Raw genomic sequence first — 20,380 nt, 5'->3', positions numbered from 1 at the left:
GCTTGCCTGTGGCTAATGTTTGTATCCTTAGAAGGCACCAGATTAGAAAACCAGGCAAGGCATTTCCTCTATACTGGTCTTTCAAACTGATCTTTTTTGCACACACGCACGTGGCTCACTTATGAAGATGACAGCATTAGAACTAGAATCAGTATTAAAATTGAGTTAAAGATCAACCAAACCTATAGCCCAGACCTCAAAAACACTGAACAAGAAGCATAAATATCTTGAAATTTCTTTCTTATAAATTTCATGTCAGTTCTTCTTCATATTTACTAAACAACAAAGGAAACAATAGTCAGGAGCAAAGTTTAGCTAACTTTTAAAAATATGAACTATTTTAATTATACAGTTATTTTTTAAAGGATTGCATAAAAAGATAAGAAATTAGTAACTGAAGTCCAATATTAGAGCCATTATCACAAACAAGGTAATTTCTGAAGATGTATAGAACTTTATCTGGTTGGTATTGTCTGGTTACACAGGAGCACTTAGTGGAAGGCTAGTGTTCCAAGGGAAATAATACTTGAGTTATGAAAAGATGTGCAAATTCAGTTTCCTTAATAGCATGTACTTGGCATACTATAAATTTCAGAATGTGTAGCTGGGAAAGTGTTAGGGTAATTTTTTAAAGGTTATGTGTATAATCCAGCTCCGCCAGCAGTTAGCTCTGTAACTCGGGGCAAACACCTATTTAAGATTCAATTTGTCTCTGAAATAAAGCATATCATCTGTAATGTTACTTCTAGCTCTAAAATTCTATTTGCATTTCATTAGGTACATGCTACTTTATTTCTTTGTCTTAGCTATCTAAACCGATCAGGAAACATGCACAGGAGAGTAAATTATAAAACGCCTTAGTCCCACTGACAAGCAGAAAAGGAATACACACACAGACATTTTAGGAATGTGTATACACACACACACACACACACACACACATATATATATTTAAAGAATTCAATAGTTCTTTCTTAAGCAAAATCAAAGTATGGCTACAGGATGAGAGAAAATACTGAAGAGCCAATATAAATTGTTTACTTAAAAACTTACATTTGTGTTTATAAAAAACATAACATAAAAGCACACCCCATTTGGGTCTCTTAAAGTACAAGTTAAATATATATTAATCGAGTGATATCATCTCTCAATGTCCATATATCAGCTGTGAGTGTGGTTCAAAGTTTTCCTTGAGTCTTTCTCAATGGCTCTTTCTCTTCAGTTATCTCTCCATTTCCGCTTTCCTTCTTACACAGAACTAACGTTCTTCAGGTTAATACCAGTTTTCACTACTTGCTCATGTCAGTTCTTTGAAACGTTATTGCCTGTGAACTTTGACATGTGCTTTCTATAACAGAAACAGAAGCTAAAAGATGTAGACATCACACAATTTTATTCAATTGCTACTTAAAAAGTAGAAAACAATTAAAATTCACGTCGCCAACTCGGAGGCCTTTTACACATTATTGTGTTCTATTTTATTTCCAAGGTCTGAAATTCATTTCTCACTCAAGAAAACACTCATTTCTCCACAGTTATTATATCTTTTCTGCTGGAAATAAAAAAAGTTTGACAAAATTGTTCCAAGAGAACAAATGCTTTCCAAATTAGAGTGTAGATATCAGTGCATGATAACTAAGATATAGTAGCAGTCTTAACTTTTATAAAATCTGTTAAGGTGGTGGTTTTGGACGTTTTGCAGATGGTCCATCTGAGTTAGTTATGTTATCAATGTTAATTTCATCTTCTGCATCATCTTCATCATCACCTTTTAAAATAAATATTTGTTGTATTACAATATGTTCAGTGGTTGAAAAAAATATAGCCAAAATGGTTGCAAATGAGACCATTTCACTTTAGGGATTAAAAAAAACATGAATATGTCAGACCCAAATATGTATGGTTAAAAAGATTTCAGTAATTTTGGTGTTTAAAAACCATTCTTTTCCATTACATTTTTTTTACAGATATAATTCATGTACCATAAAATTCACTTTTAAAGTGCAGTTTATTGATTTTTAGTATATTCACTGCTATCTAATTCCAGAGCAATTTCATCATCCCAGAAAGAAATCCCATACCCCTTAGCACTCACTTCACATTCCCTTCAGCCCTTGGCAACCACTAATCTGCTTTTTATGCAGTTTTGTCTATTCTGGACATTTCACATAAAGGGAACCATAAAATATGTGACCTTTTGTATCTGTCTTCTTTCACTTAGCATGTTTTCAAGGTTCATTCATGTTGTAGCATTTATCAGTACAATACTTCACTCCTTTTTATTGAATAACATTCCATTGTATGGATATTCCACATTTTGTTTAACCACTTATCAACTCATGGACATTTGTGGTTCCACTTTTTAGCTATTATGAATAATGCTACAAACATTTGGCCTAAGTTTTTATGAGAACAAGTTCTCTTTGGGAGAACTAGGTATAGAACTAGAAATGCCTAGGAATAGAATCATTGGGTCATAAAGTAATTTTACATTTAACTTTTTGAGGAACTGCCCAACTGTTTTCCAAAGAAAGCACACCATTTTACATTACACAGCAATGTATGAGGGCTCCAATTTCTTCACATCCTAGCCAGTATTTGCTAATATTCTTTATGATTATAGTCATCCTGATGAGTATGACATGGTGTTTCACTGTGGCTTTGATTTACACTTCCGTCAAGGCCAATGACGTTGAGTGTCTTTTCATGTGCTTACTGGTCATTTGTATATCATATTTGAAGAACTATCTGTTCAAATCCTTTGCAGATTTGATAACTGGATTATCTTTTTAGTGTTCAGTTCTATCACTTTCCTTTGTATATTTATTGAGATATAATTCATATAATATAAAATCCACCATTTTAATCTCTATCACATTTTTTAAGAAGAAAGTTTAAACTTAAGCTTTATTGGGACGACTTCATTAAACAGAAAAAAATGTCCTATTTAAAGACACTCCTGACCCATCATTAATAAAACAGTTGGCAGTTATTTTTCCAATAAGTAATAACACATTTTAAAAAAATAGACCTAGCTATACCTATCCTTACGCCAATAACATTTTCAGCAGATTAGAGCGGTACTTTTGGTGCTAACAAACAGGACTTCACTCTCAATATGTGTGGCCAACATCCAACTAACGCGTAGTGTTCTGAGTTCAGTCTTGGCTACTTCACATTATTTGTAACTATCAAGATGTAAACAAGATGGAAAGAAAAAGAAAGTACAGTACAGTTTACGCTCCTTTTTAGAGGAGTTAAGTCCCGACTCCACTATTTAGTTCTTAGGTTCCAGCTCTGGACCGTCAAAATGAACCTACCTATTTTTGTATTCAAGACAAGACTTTAACAAAATTAGTGCAGTTACATTTCACGTTTCTACTTTCAAACTGCATCTACTAAACTGGGATATGGTATAGGAGCCCCTAGGAGTTTAGGCGTGCTTAACTGTAATCTGGATTTATTCCTATTCTGTGACAGATGGCAGTCTTCCAAACAGGTTTGAAATTTCACACTTGGTAAAACTCCTTTTCATCCTTCAACACCCAGCTCAATAGTCATGCCCTCTCTGAAGGCTTCCTGGCGCCTCTCGGTTTACAGTAGTTACAGAGGCCCCTAGGGTCAGACTTCCAATCTTTAACAGAGCGTCTACCTGTCTAACACCCACCGGTCTGAGAGTCCCACAAGGGCAGAAACTGAGCCGCATTCGCCTCATTCTTTCTCCCGAGCTCAGCCCAGCGCCCCGCACAGAGTACAGTGGCAGGCGGTCAGCACGTTTTTTGTGAGATAAATTAAAAGAGTTGTGAAAACGCCTGGATAGAAGCAGCCCAAACAATAATGGCTTTAAGTGTTAACATTTTTAACTTGGAACTCCTCTTCCCCTGAGGCTCACTTTTTCCAAGTCTACTACACGGGCTCCCTCGCCCTGCCCTCCTGTCTGTCGTTCAGCAGCTTCTCAAAGCTCACCGTCCAGGGCCTCGTCCGGAGCCGCCGCCACCTGGTCCTGCCCTTTCCGCTGAACCTGGGTGGGTAGGAGCTCGGCCACCAGCTCCCTCATCTGGGCGAGGCCCGACAACAGTCCTTGGAAAGGGTCGCCGTCTCCCGGCGCCTCACAAGTCACCCGCAGCTGCTGGCTCTGCCCGTCCGGCCCGATAAATTCGCCCAACACCTCCATGGCGGGTTCCGAGCTTCAGGAGGGCGCCTCTGGAAAGCTTCACCTGGAAGCGGAAATTAGCCCAGGGCGGGAGCAGGCGGAGACTGGCGAGAGATGATTTCCGTTTGTCAGAGTCGCTCCTCCCCCTTCCTTCGCTTCCCTTCACTGGGATTGGCTCCTGTCACACATGCCCCGCCTCCTCCGGCCACGCCCCTCGCGGCCGCTTTTTCCCGCCTCCGCCAGGGCAGAGCGGCTGGCTGGGTGACAGTTGAGCATGGCCGGAGCTGAGGGCCCCGCTGGGCGGCAGTCGGAGCTGGAGCCCGTAGTATCGTTGGTCGACGTGCTTGAGGAGGACGAGGAGCTGGAGAAAGAGGCGTGCGCTGTACTGGGCGGCAGCGACTCCGAGAAGTGCTCCTACTCGCAGGTGGGCGCGCGGCCCCGGCCCCGCCTTCCCCAGGCTCCGGCCGGACCTCCTGATCCCGACCCGCCTTGCCCTGTTCCTGCCCGCCCGACTCCCGCGTGGTGGTCCGCGATCGTCATTTATTTTAGACTTCCCCATCCCAGGCCCAGCTGCCCTTTCACCCTCGGCCTGCGTCCAGCAGGGCCCCTCTTCCCTCCGTCTTCCCCGGCTCAGCCCCTCAGGATTCCCCGGGCTTGGGCAGCTGCTCGTTCCTTCTTTATCCGTCTCTTCTCGGCGCTCCGGCTACTCTTCAGAAACCCTTCCCGTGACCTCTTAAATCCAGACATCTTTGTCCCTACTTTTCCCATCCTAAGAGCATTTGTTAAGAACCGGATGGAAGAGTCAAAACAGAGTTAAAGAAGAGAACTCTGGATCTGAAATTCCCAACGCCGGACCAGGCCCCTTGACAGCTAACTTCTCTGCAATTTAGTTTGACAAGGTAGCTTTTTTGGGGGGAGACAAAGCAAGTACCGTTTCTGTCTGCAGTCCGCCCCCGTGGGAATAGACCGGAGCCAGAACAGCAGGTGGTACTGACCAAGAAGGGGGGGGAGGCGGAGGAGAGAAGGGTCCGCTTGAACAGGAAATTTGGCACTTGGAAGACGTTATGAACAAGGATTCGAGGGGGTGTGATTTGGTGTTTGGTGACTCATTTTCGAAGTTCAAAAATGGAAAACGGTGGGTAGAAGAAAATCAAACGGAATGAGAATTGATAGGAGGAAGGTTACCTCTATGGAACGCGGAGGGATGAAGAGAGAGACTGGGACATTGTGTGGTGTGGACTGAGATCATAATAGCAGTTTTCATCATTGGGCAGTTGAGTTTGCACTGCTAAGTGGTTAGATTGTTGAATAAACCTGGTATCTAGAGTTTGTCCCACATGTTGGCTGGTATTTTAAAACTTTTGGTCACCACTAAAACAACTTTTTCTCTGCTTTCCTGTAAAAAAAAAAAGGAAGCTATTTCTTGAAATGTAGTTAGCTTTTAAAACAGACTTTCTTAAAATTTTCATTTTATTCTGTTAAATGTATGGAAGATTGCACAAATCATATGTATGGCTTGGAATCAAAGTGAACATAAATATGTACCTACCACCCAGATCAAGAACTAGAACATTACAGGAATCCTAAAAGCCTCTCTGTGTCTCTCCCTCCTTCCAAGAGGAGTGTAGCCATTATCAAGGTTTCTAAAAATTCTGCCCATTTTCCCCCCACTTTTAACTTGGAAACATTTTAAACCTACAGATAAATTGAAAGAATATTATGAATGTTTGTGTACCTCTTATATATATATATATATATATATATATATATATATATATATTCGCTTTTTGCCATGTTTTCTCTCTTCTTTATATAATGCTCTTTTTTTCTCTAGGTCCTTTGAAAATAAGTTGCAGACACCATGACACTCTATCTCTAAATATTTCATCATGTCTCTCCTAAAAAAACGTTGATATTTTTTCTTTGGTGGAATCACATTTTCCAAAACTATAAGTATGATATTACTTACCTAAACCTACACACATTCACCTACATTTTCATGTCTTAAAAAATGATTGAGGAGACTAGTTTATTCACAACTGACTGAAACATTTTAAACTATCACTTTAAGAAAAAATTGTCTGAAAACAAGCACTAGCATAATACGTAAATAGACCTATGAAAACTACAACAGTGTTTTGGTACTCTCTTGTGTTAGCTTTTTATTTTATTTAATCTTGATTTTTATAGGAACAGCTTGACTGTAGATGATGATTCATTTATTTCTTAGATGTTAGTATGGTATATTAGGTAACTGTGCCATATTTCATTAATTTATTCTCTCTCTCTTTTTTTCCATTTTGGGGCTGTCTTTAGGGCTCGGTAAAGAGACAAGCATTATATGCCTGTAGTACCTGTACCCCAGAGGGAGAAGAACCAGCAGGAATTTGCCTCGCTTGCAGTTACGAGTGTCATGGAAGTCACAAGCTGTTTGAGCTATACACAAAAAGGTAAAGACAGATATTGGTGCTGAAAGCTTTTTAAATGTGTAGATTCTTTCCCACCTGTACATTTATCTTAAACTTGTTTTTCCATTCAAAGTAGTTGTGCACTGGTAAAATTTAATACAGTTGTTTTATATAATTGGAGAGAATAGTTTTTCCAGATGGCTTTCTAAAATATAATTATGGCACAAACTCAAACTATTCATCATTCTCTGTTATGATTTTACTTGTGTGCCTCTGTGTGTAGACACAGATAATTATCTATGCATATTAATTTCTAGAATTGTTAATTCTTTTATTGTTAGGCGCTGGGAGAAATTCAGAATTGGATGTATGAATAGCAACCAAGGCCACTTTTTAGATCCTAGAAACGAAAGGGAAGAGGCTATGTTATGAATTTAAAAAATAAGTGATTAGATTTAAAGGAGTATTTTAAATCGGCTCTTCCTCCTTTGTTTCAGAAACTTTTGTTGTGATTGTGGAAACAGCAAGTTTAAAAATTTGGAATGCAAATTATTTCCTGTAAGTAAGCACTGTGACTACAAATGCATTGAAAGTAGCTGACTGAGATTGATATTTGCCAGAGTGGATAAAAACCAAATTATTTTCCTAAAAGGAAGTTCATGCTTATTCTTTGAAAATAGGCAAATCGATATTAGACTGTATTCCATTTTTTACTTTGTTGGGAAACCAAGCAACCTGTTCAGAACCTACATTATAGATTGTAGTTAATGTGAAAGGTTTTTGGGGGAATGTTCTTTAAAGTTATTCAGGTTGAATTATGTTGATTGTGCTCAATCTTGCTCTAAGGCTTTTGAAGCAAAGGGCATGATTTTAAAAACTGGATAAACAAAACTTGGTAATAATAAATGTGAACTAGATGCACACACATGTTTTTCATTGCCTTTTGGCTAATAAAAACTATACTTATACAATAATTTTTAGTGAAATAACAAAGTGGGAAATAAGGGATTTTACACTGGTAAATCATACTTGTTGAAACTGTCGTGCTTTTTCCCTCCTTTGAATGTTATTTTTAGACAATTTCCTTGCCTGCTTTTTACCTCTTAGTAACCTGGGAGCTTTGGCTAAGAAGTATTTAGAAATTTCAGACCACTGTCAGTTTGCATAGGCTGATAATTAACACTTATCACCATTTTACTAAATGGGTGTATTTGGTTCCCCTAATTGCTACAAAAAAGGTACAGAAATACAATTAATTTTTTTTTGTATCCTGGAAAAAGTATCTCTTTAATAGGACTGAATTCTTTTTCTTCTTTACTTTGACAGTTAAGAACCAGCTTCTGGGGGAAAGATATTTAATGCAGAAATCTATTGAATGCTTAAAATTCATGATGCATGAAATTATAGTTAAAATTAGGCCATATTATATATTGAAATTAATATTTTTCAGGACAAAGCAAAGATAAATTCTAGCAATAAATACAATGACAACTTTTTTGGATTGTACTGTATTTGCAAAAGACCTTATCCTGATCCTGAAGACGAGGTAAGAGAATTGAATTCCTCAGCCTGTTTGTCACATCTTGCCTTGGTAGTTATTCAGGGAGGATTTGGGGATTGTGAAAGGCTTGTAGCTTATCCCTCCTTATGAGTCTGGGCCAGGCTGTTACTGGTACAGATCTCAACTGTCCTCACTCTTACATCACGAGAATGAAATATCGACAGCCCTATTTCCTTCCTTCTCTTTTTGCCTGCTTGCCTGTTCCAAGTCTCCCAAACACTTTCTAAAAAATGACCTTCAGTTTCTTGCTTCTCTGGAAGGAAAGAAATGGGGTGTACAGACTGGATCCTCTTAAAAGTTTCAGTTAGAAGTATACACAAAATTTAAGTTTTTCTTCTCACTTCACCTTCTTACCTCTCAGACATAACCACTATTAGCTCTCTTTGGTGTCTATATTTTTAGAGCTGTTTCTATGCACATGTTAAGTATTTGAGCGAATGTGTTTTTCAATATGTAGTTTTCTTTCAACAAAAGTGAAAATTCTGTATGTTCACTTCTTACAACTTGCTTTTCTCACTTATCCGTATATTGTAGACCTCCTTCCATGTCAAACTATGCAAATCTACCTTGTTCTAGTCACAGCCGAGTATTCCATGATTTAACATGACACAAGTTAGTTACCTGAATGTTCAATAGCAGAAAAACGTCTAATCTTTCAGTGTTATAAAGAAAGCTTCAGTGAATGTCCTTAAACAATAACGTAAGTATACTACTGCACTTATTTATGTAGAACAGATACCTAGAGGTTGAACTGAAAGGTCAAAGGATATTTTTATTAAAAATTGTGGTCATGTCTGCCACTAACAGTATGTGACAGTGTTTTTTTCCCAACACTTTTGTGAAACCCTGCATATTACTAGTCTTTAAAATTTTGCCGTTCTGATAGATGAAAAAGTTTCTTATAAAAATTTTCCTTTCCCTCATCATGAGTGCAGTTCTGTATCTTGTTATGGGTTTATTGAATATTTGTAACAACCTTCTATCTGAATTGTCCTTTCATATTCTTGGCCCATATTTTGATTGGGTTAGGTTTTGTTTGTGTATTTATTGATATGAATGGGTGCTTTTTGTATTTAGAGGAATTAGCCTTCTGCCCTCTTCTTTACTTTCTAGTTGTCTTGGAACTATAATTATTGAACCAAATTGTGTAGAGGAACAAATTTGAGTTAACAAAGGTAACACCTTAAAACTGGATATTTTAAGATACAGGGTTAAGTGTTATAATATTGCTGGATCAAGAGAAGAAACTAAGATGAAGAAGTTGATCAAGGCAGAAGAAAGACAAAAACTGCTTTATATATATATATATATATACATACACACACACATGTATATACATATATATACACACACACATATATATTTGCACAAACATATATATATTTCTAATTTTAATTTTTTTCCTTTAAGGAACCATAATAGGGAAAGGACAGTACAACATTGGAATGTTAATCAGTGGATATGAAAGCCTGGGAATAAAAGAAAAATCATTCCAAATATAGTTTATACCTTTGGTATATAATTTCCCAAGGCCAGAATTGAATTAATTATTTATTCAAATGAGCTAGGCTGTTCTTGTCCATATTAGCAAGAGATTGTTTGTAACATTTGCTTTTCAGTTATTTGGCCACATGGGGTGGTAAAGTCCCAGTTGTCACATTCTACATTGGTTAATTCACATTACCTCCCAGGGCCTGGGTTTATACATAAAATGAAAATACATTGCTTGTTTGTAAGTATAAAGTTCTGTGAGAATCAGGTATTGAGTAACTGCTGTGAAAGAGCCTTGATAGTTGTTTGCAAAATGCTTATCTCAGTGTAACCCTTCTGTAACACCAGTTCACAAAGTAGAGTGAACTCCTCTGGCCCTTTGTTTCTCCCTGTCCCCTTGGCAAATAGATAGAGGTCTCATAGAATTGGTAGAGAATTATTTCATAGCTAATTCTACTGTGTGCCAGATTTACTTCTGTGTCCCAGAATTCACTGTAACCACTAACATACAGACTGCTTTTACATGTCAGGTTCCGGATGTGATGATCCAATGTGTAGTCTGTGAAGACTGGTTCCATGGAAGGGTAAGGAAAGCATTCACCCTTTAAAGCCATGTCTTCACAAAAAGAGAAAAGATCTTTCTTTTTGAGTTGTGTTATATTTTACATTATAATTACTCTTCTAAAAATAAACTTAAAAATATGATCAGTGTACTATTGCAGTATTTGTTTCTAAAATAACGAGCATTTTGGATAACTTGGAGATCACAGGAGAAATACTCGGTTTTTTATATTCACAGCATCTTGGTGCCACTCCCCCTGAGAGTGGGGATTTCCAAGAGATGGTATGCCAGGCTTGTATGAAACACTGCTCTTTCCTGTGGGCTTATGCTGCACAATTGGCAGGTAGGTGAGTCCAGGAGCGAGTGTGCCACAAACTTGTGCTTGTGAAGTTTGTATGTTCAGCTAGGAATTTTTACCAACTGTTTTTAACTGGACTCTGAGATATGGAAGAAGTGTGCGCTATGTTACTTCTCCGCAAGGTTCTTATAGATTGGTTGGGAGACTACAAAGAACAATGTTGTAATGTAAATGGCATGATGCAGACTATGGGTAAGACCAGAATTAGAGAAAATGGAGATGGCAGCTTTTGAATGGGACTTTGAAATATAAATGAAGGCAAAGTAAGTTGTTCTTCAATGTAAGACATTCCATTGGTCGGGGAGTGGATGGTGTTCTAGTGCTTTTTTTATACATGGAGAAATTGACTCAAAACAACTAATCAATGAATGGTTTTGAGGCATTAAATATTTTATTTTATTGGTAATGATATATTTATTTTTAGAGTAGCAGTTACTCATAGAATCTGCTGCTCTGGCCTCATACTTCTTGCCTTTCTCACTTTTAGGGACTACTTCATACAAACCACAGCAGCATAGCCATGCCTAAGATCTCATCCTACACTTTTTTGATTTGTCTCAAAGGCCTTAAACTTGGTGTGCTCTTTCTGTGTATATCCTTCCCAGTTCTCTCTCTCACTTTCATGGACCTGTATTCAGTTCTCATTCACTGGGGTTTCTTTGTCCATCTTCCACGCTCATTTCACTTCCTTCCCTGTTGGCAGATGGCCTCATCTCCCATCACATTGAAGTGCCATCATCCAACATGAGCTTACTTGTCATTTCTCTCCTTGACAGTAGTTCCGCCTCTATACCATCCTATTTGATCTCTTCTTCTCATAAAGAAAAACTGGTTTTTTCAAAACTACCCTGCCAGTTGTGTTCACTTAAATCTCTTTAAGCAAGTCAAGTTTAAGATGTAAGCAAGTTAAATCTCTTCTTACTGCCTCTGGCTTCTTGAGGTATATCATCTCACATTAACATCTGCAGTATTTTTCTTTCTTCTTTACATATAAAGCACTTCAGTAGAAATTGACATTTTAAGATGAACTGTTCAATTTTTGAACTCTTTGGATCAGGCAGGCATAACCTAAAAAAATATTATTTCCTTTATCTTTGTTTCAGAGATTAAGATTGACTTTCTTGTGTTCCAAATACTAAAGTATTTTTTAATCAGACTAAGTGATTTCATTGTTTGATAGGTCTGTGGATATGTCTGTGTCTTTTATCTCACTGAACCCACAGTAACCAAAGTACCTGCTGAGGATGATGGGTTGGTACTGAATGTCGGTGGAATACGTGATCAGAAAGTTATCAAACCTGAAAATGGAGATCATCAAGATAGTACCCTCAAAGAGGATGTTCCAGAACATGGAAAGGAAGTTAAAGCAGAGCAGACTAATGAACCGTGTACCAGCTCTAGTTCTGAATCTGATCTCCAGGTAATATGAAGTATGAGCTGTAAAAGAAATAAAACTTAAGCAACATTAATTCTGCGAACTCTATAGCTTTGGACTTTAGCTGTACCCTTTGCCTAAAGAAATCCTTTTATAAAATGTAAATTGAAAACTATGGTAGTTTAAAAAAGCACACTTCAGAACTTAATTTTATTTCAGACAGCGCTTAAGAATCAACATATCAACACAGAATCACAGTCTGGCTGCAAACTTCAGGAGCTTAAAACTAAGCAGTTTATCAAGAAAGACACTGCCACCTTCTGGCCCCTGAACTGGCGCAGCAAGTTATGTACCTGCAAAGACTGTATGGTGAGCACCTACCTGGTCAAGTTCAATGCTATAGTCTGTTTTGTGGACTGATGCCTGAAATAGAACATCTGAAAAGTATATTTATGAAATTGATGTCTTGGATGTAGAGGTCTTTAAAAAGCTCTATATTAAGCAAATATATGAAATAGTACTTGCAGTCTGAATACTTGTTGAAGAATTTAAGAATTATGCAATACATTTTATTTACTTATGATCACTTTAGTGGAACATAGAAATTACTATCTTTTTTGTATCCTAGAATTGCTTGGAAATACAAATTGCCTGAAAGTTGTAGTAAGTCAATGGTTTTTAAATAAAGATTTCTTAGACCATACAACATCTGCTGGGAAGTTGAGAGATTTCTGAAAGAGATTTGGACAAAAAAAATTAAATCATTCGAGCAACTCTGTACTGACAGGCTCAGGTTTTCCTGGCAGTTAATCTAAAAAAATTAATTTTTAGTGATTCTCATGAGGTTGACTTTCTGAGAATGACATACAGTTCTAATAGGGTATCTGCTTTTATGTTTTAAAGAAAATGTATGGCGATCTAGATGTCCTGTTCATGACAGATGAATGTGACACAGTTCTGGCTTATGAAAACAAGGGCAAAGTTGACCAGGCAGCAGACAGGAGAGACCCTCTAATGGACACCCTTAGCAGCATGAACAGAGTCCAGCAAGTGGAACTTATTTGTGGTAGGTACTGCTTGAGTATGAAAATAAAGTTCATAAAGTTTCCTTCACTATTAAAAAAAAGTGTGTATAAGAAGGTGAACTCATATCCATTATTTTAATCTAATACAAAGAAAGTTTAAATTTGGAATTGAGTAGTAGGTCTCAGCTATGCTTGCTTAATTGTTACATTGCTGGGTATTTAGCTGTTATTATCATCAAATCCACTTACATGCTAGAATCCTTTCATGCTTGAACAACCATAACATGCTGTTTTTAATAAAGGGTAGATGAAGAATGAAGAATAATAAAAAATCTATTTCTTTTCCCATTTATTAAAATAATTTTCATTGAGCATTACATGTCACCTTTGAGCAAAGCATGTCATCTCTTTGACAGGTTCTTGAGGTAACTTCCATGGTTAATGGAAACCACTAGAGGGGGAAATATCCCCAAACCCTTAATTGTAGACGTTTGTCTTTTACCCCAGCATGCCAGTTTATTTTAGTGGTTTCCATCCCAGCTACTTTTCATTCAGATGCCACCATCCTCTGTGCCCCTTTTATGGCATTGATCATTTCTTTTATTTATAACTATTTGATTAATTGCCTTTATTAGACTTAACACTTTCTGAGGATGAAGGCTGCATCTAAAAGATTTTTATAGTCTTCAAGGTGCTTCACGCATAATATAAACTGTTAAGTGAGCGAATGAGTTTGAATGCTTAATGTTTGAAGAGTCCAAGGTTATTTCAAGTACTAGATTCCAGAGAGACAGGAAACCCTTTAAAACATTCTTAGCTAATCTTTTTGGGTGTGAAGATTCTCTGACTTTTTAGGGTTTTTTTTTTTTCCTAAAGAAAAAGGGTCCCAGATATCAAAATGAAGGGATTTGGGAAAAACTGGAACCAAGTATCTATGCAAATTTCACTTGAAGAAAAATTTGAACTATTAACATACTCAAATGTCAATGGTAAAAAAATATTTTGTTCTAAAAGCAAATTCTCAAAAGTCGCAGTACCTTTTTTGTTGTTTTAATTTAGAATACAATGACTTGAAGACTGAACTCAAAGACTATCTCAAGAGATTTGCTGATGAAGGCACGGTATGTCAGCTAAAGAGTTTTAATTACATCCCTGTACATTTGAATAAACTTTATTTTCTTTGATGAGAAAAATGACTGTGCATCTTAAACCAGATCCTTGAGAGTCGCATGCAGGCAGAGGTAATGGACATCAGGTGGTGAGATGAGGGCCTGGCCCCACTGGGAGTCCTTTCCACCCCTGAACGGAGCAGTCATGCAGGACCTGAAGAGAGTGACTGTAGCCTAGGAGAAGGCCACTGGATCATTCCTCCCAGTGTGGCCTGACCATCAAGCAAGGACCTTTGGAGGAGGAAGGAAAAATGACCAGGCAGGAAAAAGTTAAAGCCAGATCCCTTTTTTTGGATTCTGGGATTTGTAGTTTCAGGATAAAAGAACTTTATAATTGGGGGCTAAAACATTTCTCTTGTTAGTAAGAGTCTATATATGCTTTTGAGGTTGATGCTGATTCTACAAAGTGTGATGTTTTAAAATAGTATTCCACATGAGTGAGATACTTCCTAGCTCTTTACTATTTATACATTTATGACAATTGTTTTTGAAATACTTTTCTTTCTTCCAAAGGCAGATATAAAGCAAAATTGAACTTTTCTTTTCATAGCTTAAGTTTGTCCTTAGGGACAGTAAATGTTTTGCTCTGCTGTAACCAGTCATATAAATAATTCAGACCTGGGTCTGATGGCCACTCAGGAAGGGCCCTGCAACTTGCTGTCTTGGAAGAAGTCTCTGCCAGTTTACTTTAGGTCTTTCTGCTTCCTCACAAATCTGGGAAGGACTTGTAACTGCCTGGATTTCTGGACAGGGTCCCAGTGCTGCCTTTCTGCAAAATGAGTTGTAAAGTCAGAAGTTAAAAGCCTTCTCAAAAATCGTTTTCTCATTTTTTGGAGAATGTTGTTCATTCACTATGAATATCTTTGTGCTTCCCTGTAGTTCTTAAACTACGGCCAGTCTTGTTCCTATTGTAAAGGCTATCATCCGGCTAATTAGACTCATGCTTCTCTCTCTTGCTAGAACTAAGAATGTTCATGGGTATAACTTTTTGACCTCTGCACTATTAACAGACATTTCAGATATTACAAATGGGTCAAACTGTGTATGCTCTTGACTCTGTTGAGCCTCTGCTATTGAGCCTCTGTTCTTGTGTAGTTTGTGGTTACAGTGCTGTTCACTGATTTCATTACACACACACTTAAAGTCACATAAAAGAAAGAAAACTAGATATGTAGCCTTCTCCCATTCACATCTGAAACAATTTTATTCAAATTCTTCACATGTATCTTCAACATGTGGGTCTTTGTTAGCACTAGAGCCACTCTGTGAGTCTGACATAATTTGTTTTACCTGATGCAATGATTTAAAAGGGCAGAAAAATATCTTTTATTGTGTGTTTCATGACACTACTAACTAGATCTTTACAAAAACAGATACCTTGTACTGCAGCAAGACTTATCTGCTTTGGTAGTATTTGTCCACAGAAGATAATGCTAGTAAGATCTAGATGTTCTCAGATGATTGCCTTTTATTTAATGTTTGTGTCTGACTAAAAAAAAAACTTAGAAACTAAAAATTTTTGAGACAAAATAATAAAATGATTTATTATTGAACCCAAGTATTTATTCTTTAACACTTCTACTCTGCACGTTGGCTCTGACCATTTGAAGATGTCTAGAAACTAAAAATTGCACACTATAATTTGTGTGCTTTTACATCTCCCACAACATCCTTGCAAGAGAAATTGTTTCCTTGCATTGCTTTTCAGTGTTTAATGTTGGTGACCCAGGGTGGGGACAGATCCTTCCTTATTGGAATTCCCAAGCAGCTCTATATTAGCACTTTGTAAATGTAAATTTCTAAGCCATTTAGCCAAGCACATTAGAGCTTTGGGCTGTTACCTCAGTGTTAGCCATGTTAGCCATCTAGGTCTTGAGTCTGTTAGGGGTTCTGATTCCTCTCCGGAGGACCAGCAGTTTTGCTCTTGGTGCTTGTGAAACTGATCTGTCTGTGCATTCAGTTCTTTCATTTAGAGGAGTAGTAATCTTCCCAAGAAAGTCACCCAGGTTTTCGCATTGTCATTTGCATGTGTCAGCAGCACTTACCCCTGGGGAGTGACAGGGAGAGTTTGCCTTTTCACACTTGTTTGTCCGACTTGCTTTCTCTTTCTCCCTCTCCCCTCTGCACTCATGTGCTCTCTTTTCCTCTTTCCCTCTCTCTCCCTGCTGCACCTTCATTCCTCCATAACAATAATCATGTGTTACCTTTGTAATTAAAAAGTAAATTAGCAAACCTGTCTCTGGTGATGGCCCTTCAGGCAGCATTAGATCAGGTCCCTGGCAGAGACTCACTCTAGGGGTGGTGGGCAGGTACTCCTTCTGGGTTGTCTCAGCTTACTTTTTGATCCATATTTTCCCTTTGCCTTATTTTCTTATTTTTAATATTTTATTTTGCTAATATCATAAACACCTTTATATGATTTCTCTAATTCCTTTTCCAATAAAATAGAAGGTAAGTTTCTCATTGCATAAAACGGATTATTCCACTTACTAAGAGTAGTAGTGTTTCCGTAGTTTTTGCTGATTATTTTTCTGTTTATGTAGCAAACCTCTTTAATTTTGGACTCCTGAAGAAGGAATTCCAAATGTTTTGGTTCCTTTTTTTCCATAAAGAAGAAAGCACAGATCTCAAAGCAAAACAGACTTTGTTTTCTGTGGGTGCTTATGCAGAACTAAAGGACATTCCCCAAAGAGGCTGTGGTAAGGAGAAAGAGACCCTGCGGGCAGTGGCCCGAGGACACTTCGAGGGCCCGCATGTTTGGTGTTGGCTTGGCCACTTTTCTTTTCAGCCAGTATTTTTGGAGAACTTACTGTGTGCCAGGCAGCGTTTTATAGGCAGTGTGTTTCATCTGAGCCCGGGTTTTCAAATGAGCCCGTGAGATAGGTGCCACTTTGGTCACCTCTTATGTGAAGAAGCCAAAGGAGATGGTGAGGACTACGTTGGCATCATGCTACTCGCCCTAGCCAGCCATGTGGCTCTGAAGGCCCGTCTCTGTACACCCGGATGAACTATTCTATAAAGTGGAGCTAGTATAATTAATTAGACATTGAAAGAATTCTTACCGGCAGTATTTGACTTGCTTGTGAATGTTACTACTGGGTATTGCTGCTCTGTAACGTAGTTCCCTCCTGTTCTTTGCTTTTCACCCACAGGTTGTGAAGAGAGAGGACATCCAACAGTTCTTTGAAGAATTTCAGTCAAAAAAGAGAAGAAGAGTGGATGGAATGCAGTATTATTGCAGCTAGAGTGGAGTAAGGCGCCTTCTCCTCATCCCAGCCAATGAAAATGCCACTTACTGTGCCAGGAATAAAAGAGGCTGTTTCACATTTGGTCCTCTTTCTGCCCTCTCTTTGGAGAGGCCTCCTCCTCCGGCCTCGAGCTTGCTTTGCTCTCCTTAACTGCGGTGTCACCGTGTTAATGCGGACTTCGCAACCAGCGTTCTTCTGACTCAGCGAAGTGCAGCTCATTCCACGGACTTCAGCTCCCCACACCCCATCCCAGTCTTCTCTGGGTTGTTTGCCTGTACGTTTTTAGGAGTTTGATTTGGTTTTGAGAAAGTACATAATTTCTAATGGCTTGTCTTTAACTCCAGAATGTGTCTACTCCACCACGGAGCTGTTGTCTTCCAGGACCTGCTCTGTGGGGCATCCCAGAAGTTCTCTTCCTGTCAGCCACAGCCTCTGTAGGTCCCTCTCCCCCATGATCACGGTGCCTTGGGTCAGAGCTTCCTCAGGCCTGGTCTGCTCTTTCTTCCACATCCCTGCTGTCTGAAGTTTGGTCATGGCTTAGAAAAGATCTCAGAACTGGTTTCCTTGGAGCCCAACCTCCAGGTAGCCAAGACTGATGGTTTTCTGGCCTGGCCGTCGTCACAGGCAGGGAGATTGGCTGATGGCAGGACTGAGGAAGCCAACCTTTGTTACGAATTTTACTAATAAATTTAAAGTGAAAATTTTGTTCACAATTCTACTGGCACTAGAATATTATAATTCAGTACTGTAGCACTCACAGGGCTTCCTGGAGAAAGTTTGCCAGTATACTAGTCCCTCCTCTGCTGCCTAGAAAACAGACCGGGTACTACCCTGTGAAGTCTTGGTGGTTTACAAAGTCCTCTGGATTTCTTTATATAATCAGGGATATTCATAAGCATATATTAAAAATGGACCTATTTTGATATTGTTCTGTTATAAAAATGTTTTTGGAACCCCAGTAAATTATTTTTTCTCCTTAAATCTGCTGAAGAAAGAAAGATACTGTTTAGCTTATTTGTAGCGAGCAAAACTGTGTGCCCTGTTTTGGAGGAGGCAGACTATGGAAGACGTACGGAACAAGGCCCTAGGCTGGGGGAATGATGAGCTTTATGTAGATTAAACGTTAAGATGCATAGCTGGTTCCCTAATGACTGAGATCTGAAGAATCTCACAGAATGTTTATAAAACCCCATATTTGAGGGTAAGTCCTTTTCAGTTGGTATGAAATCTCTTTAAAACCTTTGTCTATGTGGAAAATGCCTTTTGGTAAACAGAGCCCTTCGCTGATCTCTCCCTCCGGAGGAAAGTGGTCTTCCCTGACAATAGATGGCACACTTTGAGGTTTGTGACTATAGCATTTGAAGCTTTGAGGCCACACACATATATTACTAGTAGTTTGTGTGTCCAGCAGTCATGTATGTGAGTCCCTACCGACCCCTGGATGGGATAAACTAGGCCTTTGGGAGGTCGAGGCCTCAAAAATAGTCCAACCCATGTTTCTCTGCATTAGGCCTCCTGGTTATAGATCTTGTGAAGAGTGGTGGGGAGTGGGAAGGTCTTATGGCCACAGGAGATGCCTGTGTGCCCTGAGCTAGCCTTGTAGGAAAGGATAAAAAGGTTAGGTTGAAAAGCTCAGGGTGTCTTTGAGATTGTTTACAGTCCCCAGCTTGGAACTTTTTCAAGTCTGAGAATTTTGAACCCCTTCTGCAAGGTTGCACTAGAGGTGTGCCGCTGTGGCCTGACAGTTTGTATCTCCTCAAATGTTTGATTTAACTACCAGAAAGTTCCTTCTTAAGACAGGACAGGACCAAGCCTCAGAGGCGGTGCATTATCGTGCAATGTACTCCTTCAGATCACCCTGTGCTGGAGGGCTGGTTTTATGAAAGGCACTGTTCCTTCTTTTACATTAACCAGAAGACCTCTTTTTTTTTTTACCTGTTGTTCACAACTAGTTTTCTTATTTACTGTATTGGACTGTCTCTTCTTGTAGAGACTGATTTTGGCCAACATGTGGCAGTTGATACAAATGCATGTTTTATGCAAAACAAGAATATGATATCAGTTGCTTTTAAGGAATTCTGGCATTGTATGTGCATTTTTGTAGAATTGTTACTGGACTTATAATTACTTAACACCAATCAGGTTTCTGTAAAATTTAAATAAAATCAATTAAAAATAGTGGCTCTTCAGATTGTTTTTAGTCATATTTAAATAATTTCTAGTTATATTTAACCTGCTGCCCTCAGCAGGTTATATGAAAATGAGTATAATGGAAGTTATATTCCTGCCCCAGGATCCTGCTCAAGCAGAGAGACAGGTTCATTTCTCTCCTCCTGGTTTATGAGATGTGGCCTGATCTGAGGTCCTGTCAGCAGGGCTCCCCTGGCTTTATGACACCTCCCAGGAGGTGGGCTCCATCTTTCCTGTTGGGGAGCAAGGACATGGGCTTAGTGTGACTGATCTGTTTGTTCGGGAACCGCTGTGTGCAGACGGACTAGGGTCCTACGCGGTCTAAGGCAGAGGGGGGGCCTACATACAAGGCAGCCATTATTTCACAAGTACATGTGGAAACAAACCAGAAAGCCAGTGTACAGGCCCATCTTTAGCCTTCTCCCAGCTCTGGCTTCTTTGGAAATCATTCATGCTCGTGGTCAGTTAAGCTCAGGTGAATGACGTGCTCCCTACAACCCTGGAGCTGCTCACTTACCCAAAAAGTCAGGCTATATAATCATCAGTGCAGGGAAAGTACAGTTTTTCCAGCTCCCCTCAAGGACCCCATTGGAGCAGAAGAAAATTAAGAGCAACCCAAGTATAGGACCTTGACAGCGACCTAGCTCAGCTCCCTGTGGAAGATGACTTTGGTCTGGGGAATATGGGAAGTATAGGAAACCAACCTAGCAGATCCCCTGGAGCCTCCAGGCTGCCTCCCAGTTCGGCCACCGTGGAGCAGCTACCAGATGCAAGCCTTGATCTCAGGGGTCACCCCAAAACCAAACTCCCTTGTCCCCCTGACCGGCTGGGCATTAGCTA

The 20,380-nt window shown here is 39.0% G+C and overlaps 2 protein-coding genes across 2 annotated transcripts; one reads left to right on the top strand and one right to left on the bottom strand.

The window, feature by feature from the left end:
* Window positions 1-1,376: 1,376 nt before the first annotated feature.
* GON7 (GON7 subunit of KEOPS complex) lies at window positions 1,377-4,246 on the bottom strand. Its single transcript, XM_017680577.3, has 2 exons — window positions 3,967-4,246; window positions 1,377-1,768 (listed from the first exon to the last, which is right to left on the bottom strand). Exons 1-2 carry the CDS (start codon window positions 4,172-4,174, stop codon window positions 1,674-1,676), a joined length of 303 nt encoding a protein of 100 aa, XP_017536066.1. The 5' UTR covers window positions 4,175-4,246; the 3' UTR covers window positions 1,377-1,673.
* Window positions 4,247-4,368: 122 nt separating this feature from the next.
* On the top strand, window positions 4,369-19,528 carry UBR7 (ubiquitin protein ligase E3 component n-recognin 7). The gene is made up of 11 exons (XM_017680578.3): window positions 4,369-4,577; window positions 6,470-6,603; window positions 7,059-7,119; window positions 8,012-8,107; window positions 10,144-10,197; window positions 10,413-10,518; window positions 11,757-11,953; window positions 12,128-12,277; window positions 12,812-12,974; window positions 13,993-14,054; window positions 17,255-19,528. Exons 1-11 carry the CDS (start codon window positions 4,428-4,430, stop codon window positions 17,345-17,347), a joined length of 1,266 nt encoding a protein of 421 aa, XP_017536067.2. The 5' UTR covers window positions 4,369-4,427; the 3' UTR covers window positions 17,348-19,528.
* The last annotated feature ends 852 nt before the right edge of the window (window positions 19,529-20,380 follow it).

The sequence above is a fragment of the Manis javanica genome, chromosome 8 (assembly GCF_040802235.1).
Source record: "Manis javanica isolate MJ-LG chromosome 8, MJ_LKY, whole genome shotgun sequence".
Taxonomy (NCBI): Eukaryota; Metazoa; Chordata; class Mammalia; order Pholidota; family Manidae; genus Manis; species Manis javanica.
This window is presented reverse-complemented; position numbering and strand designations above follow the sequence as displayed.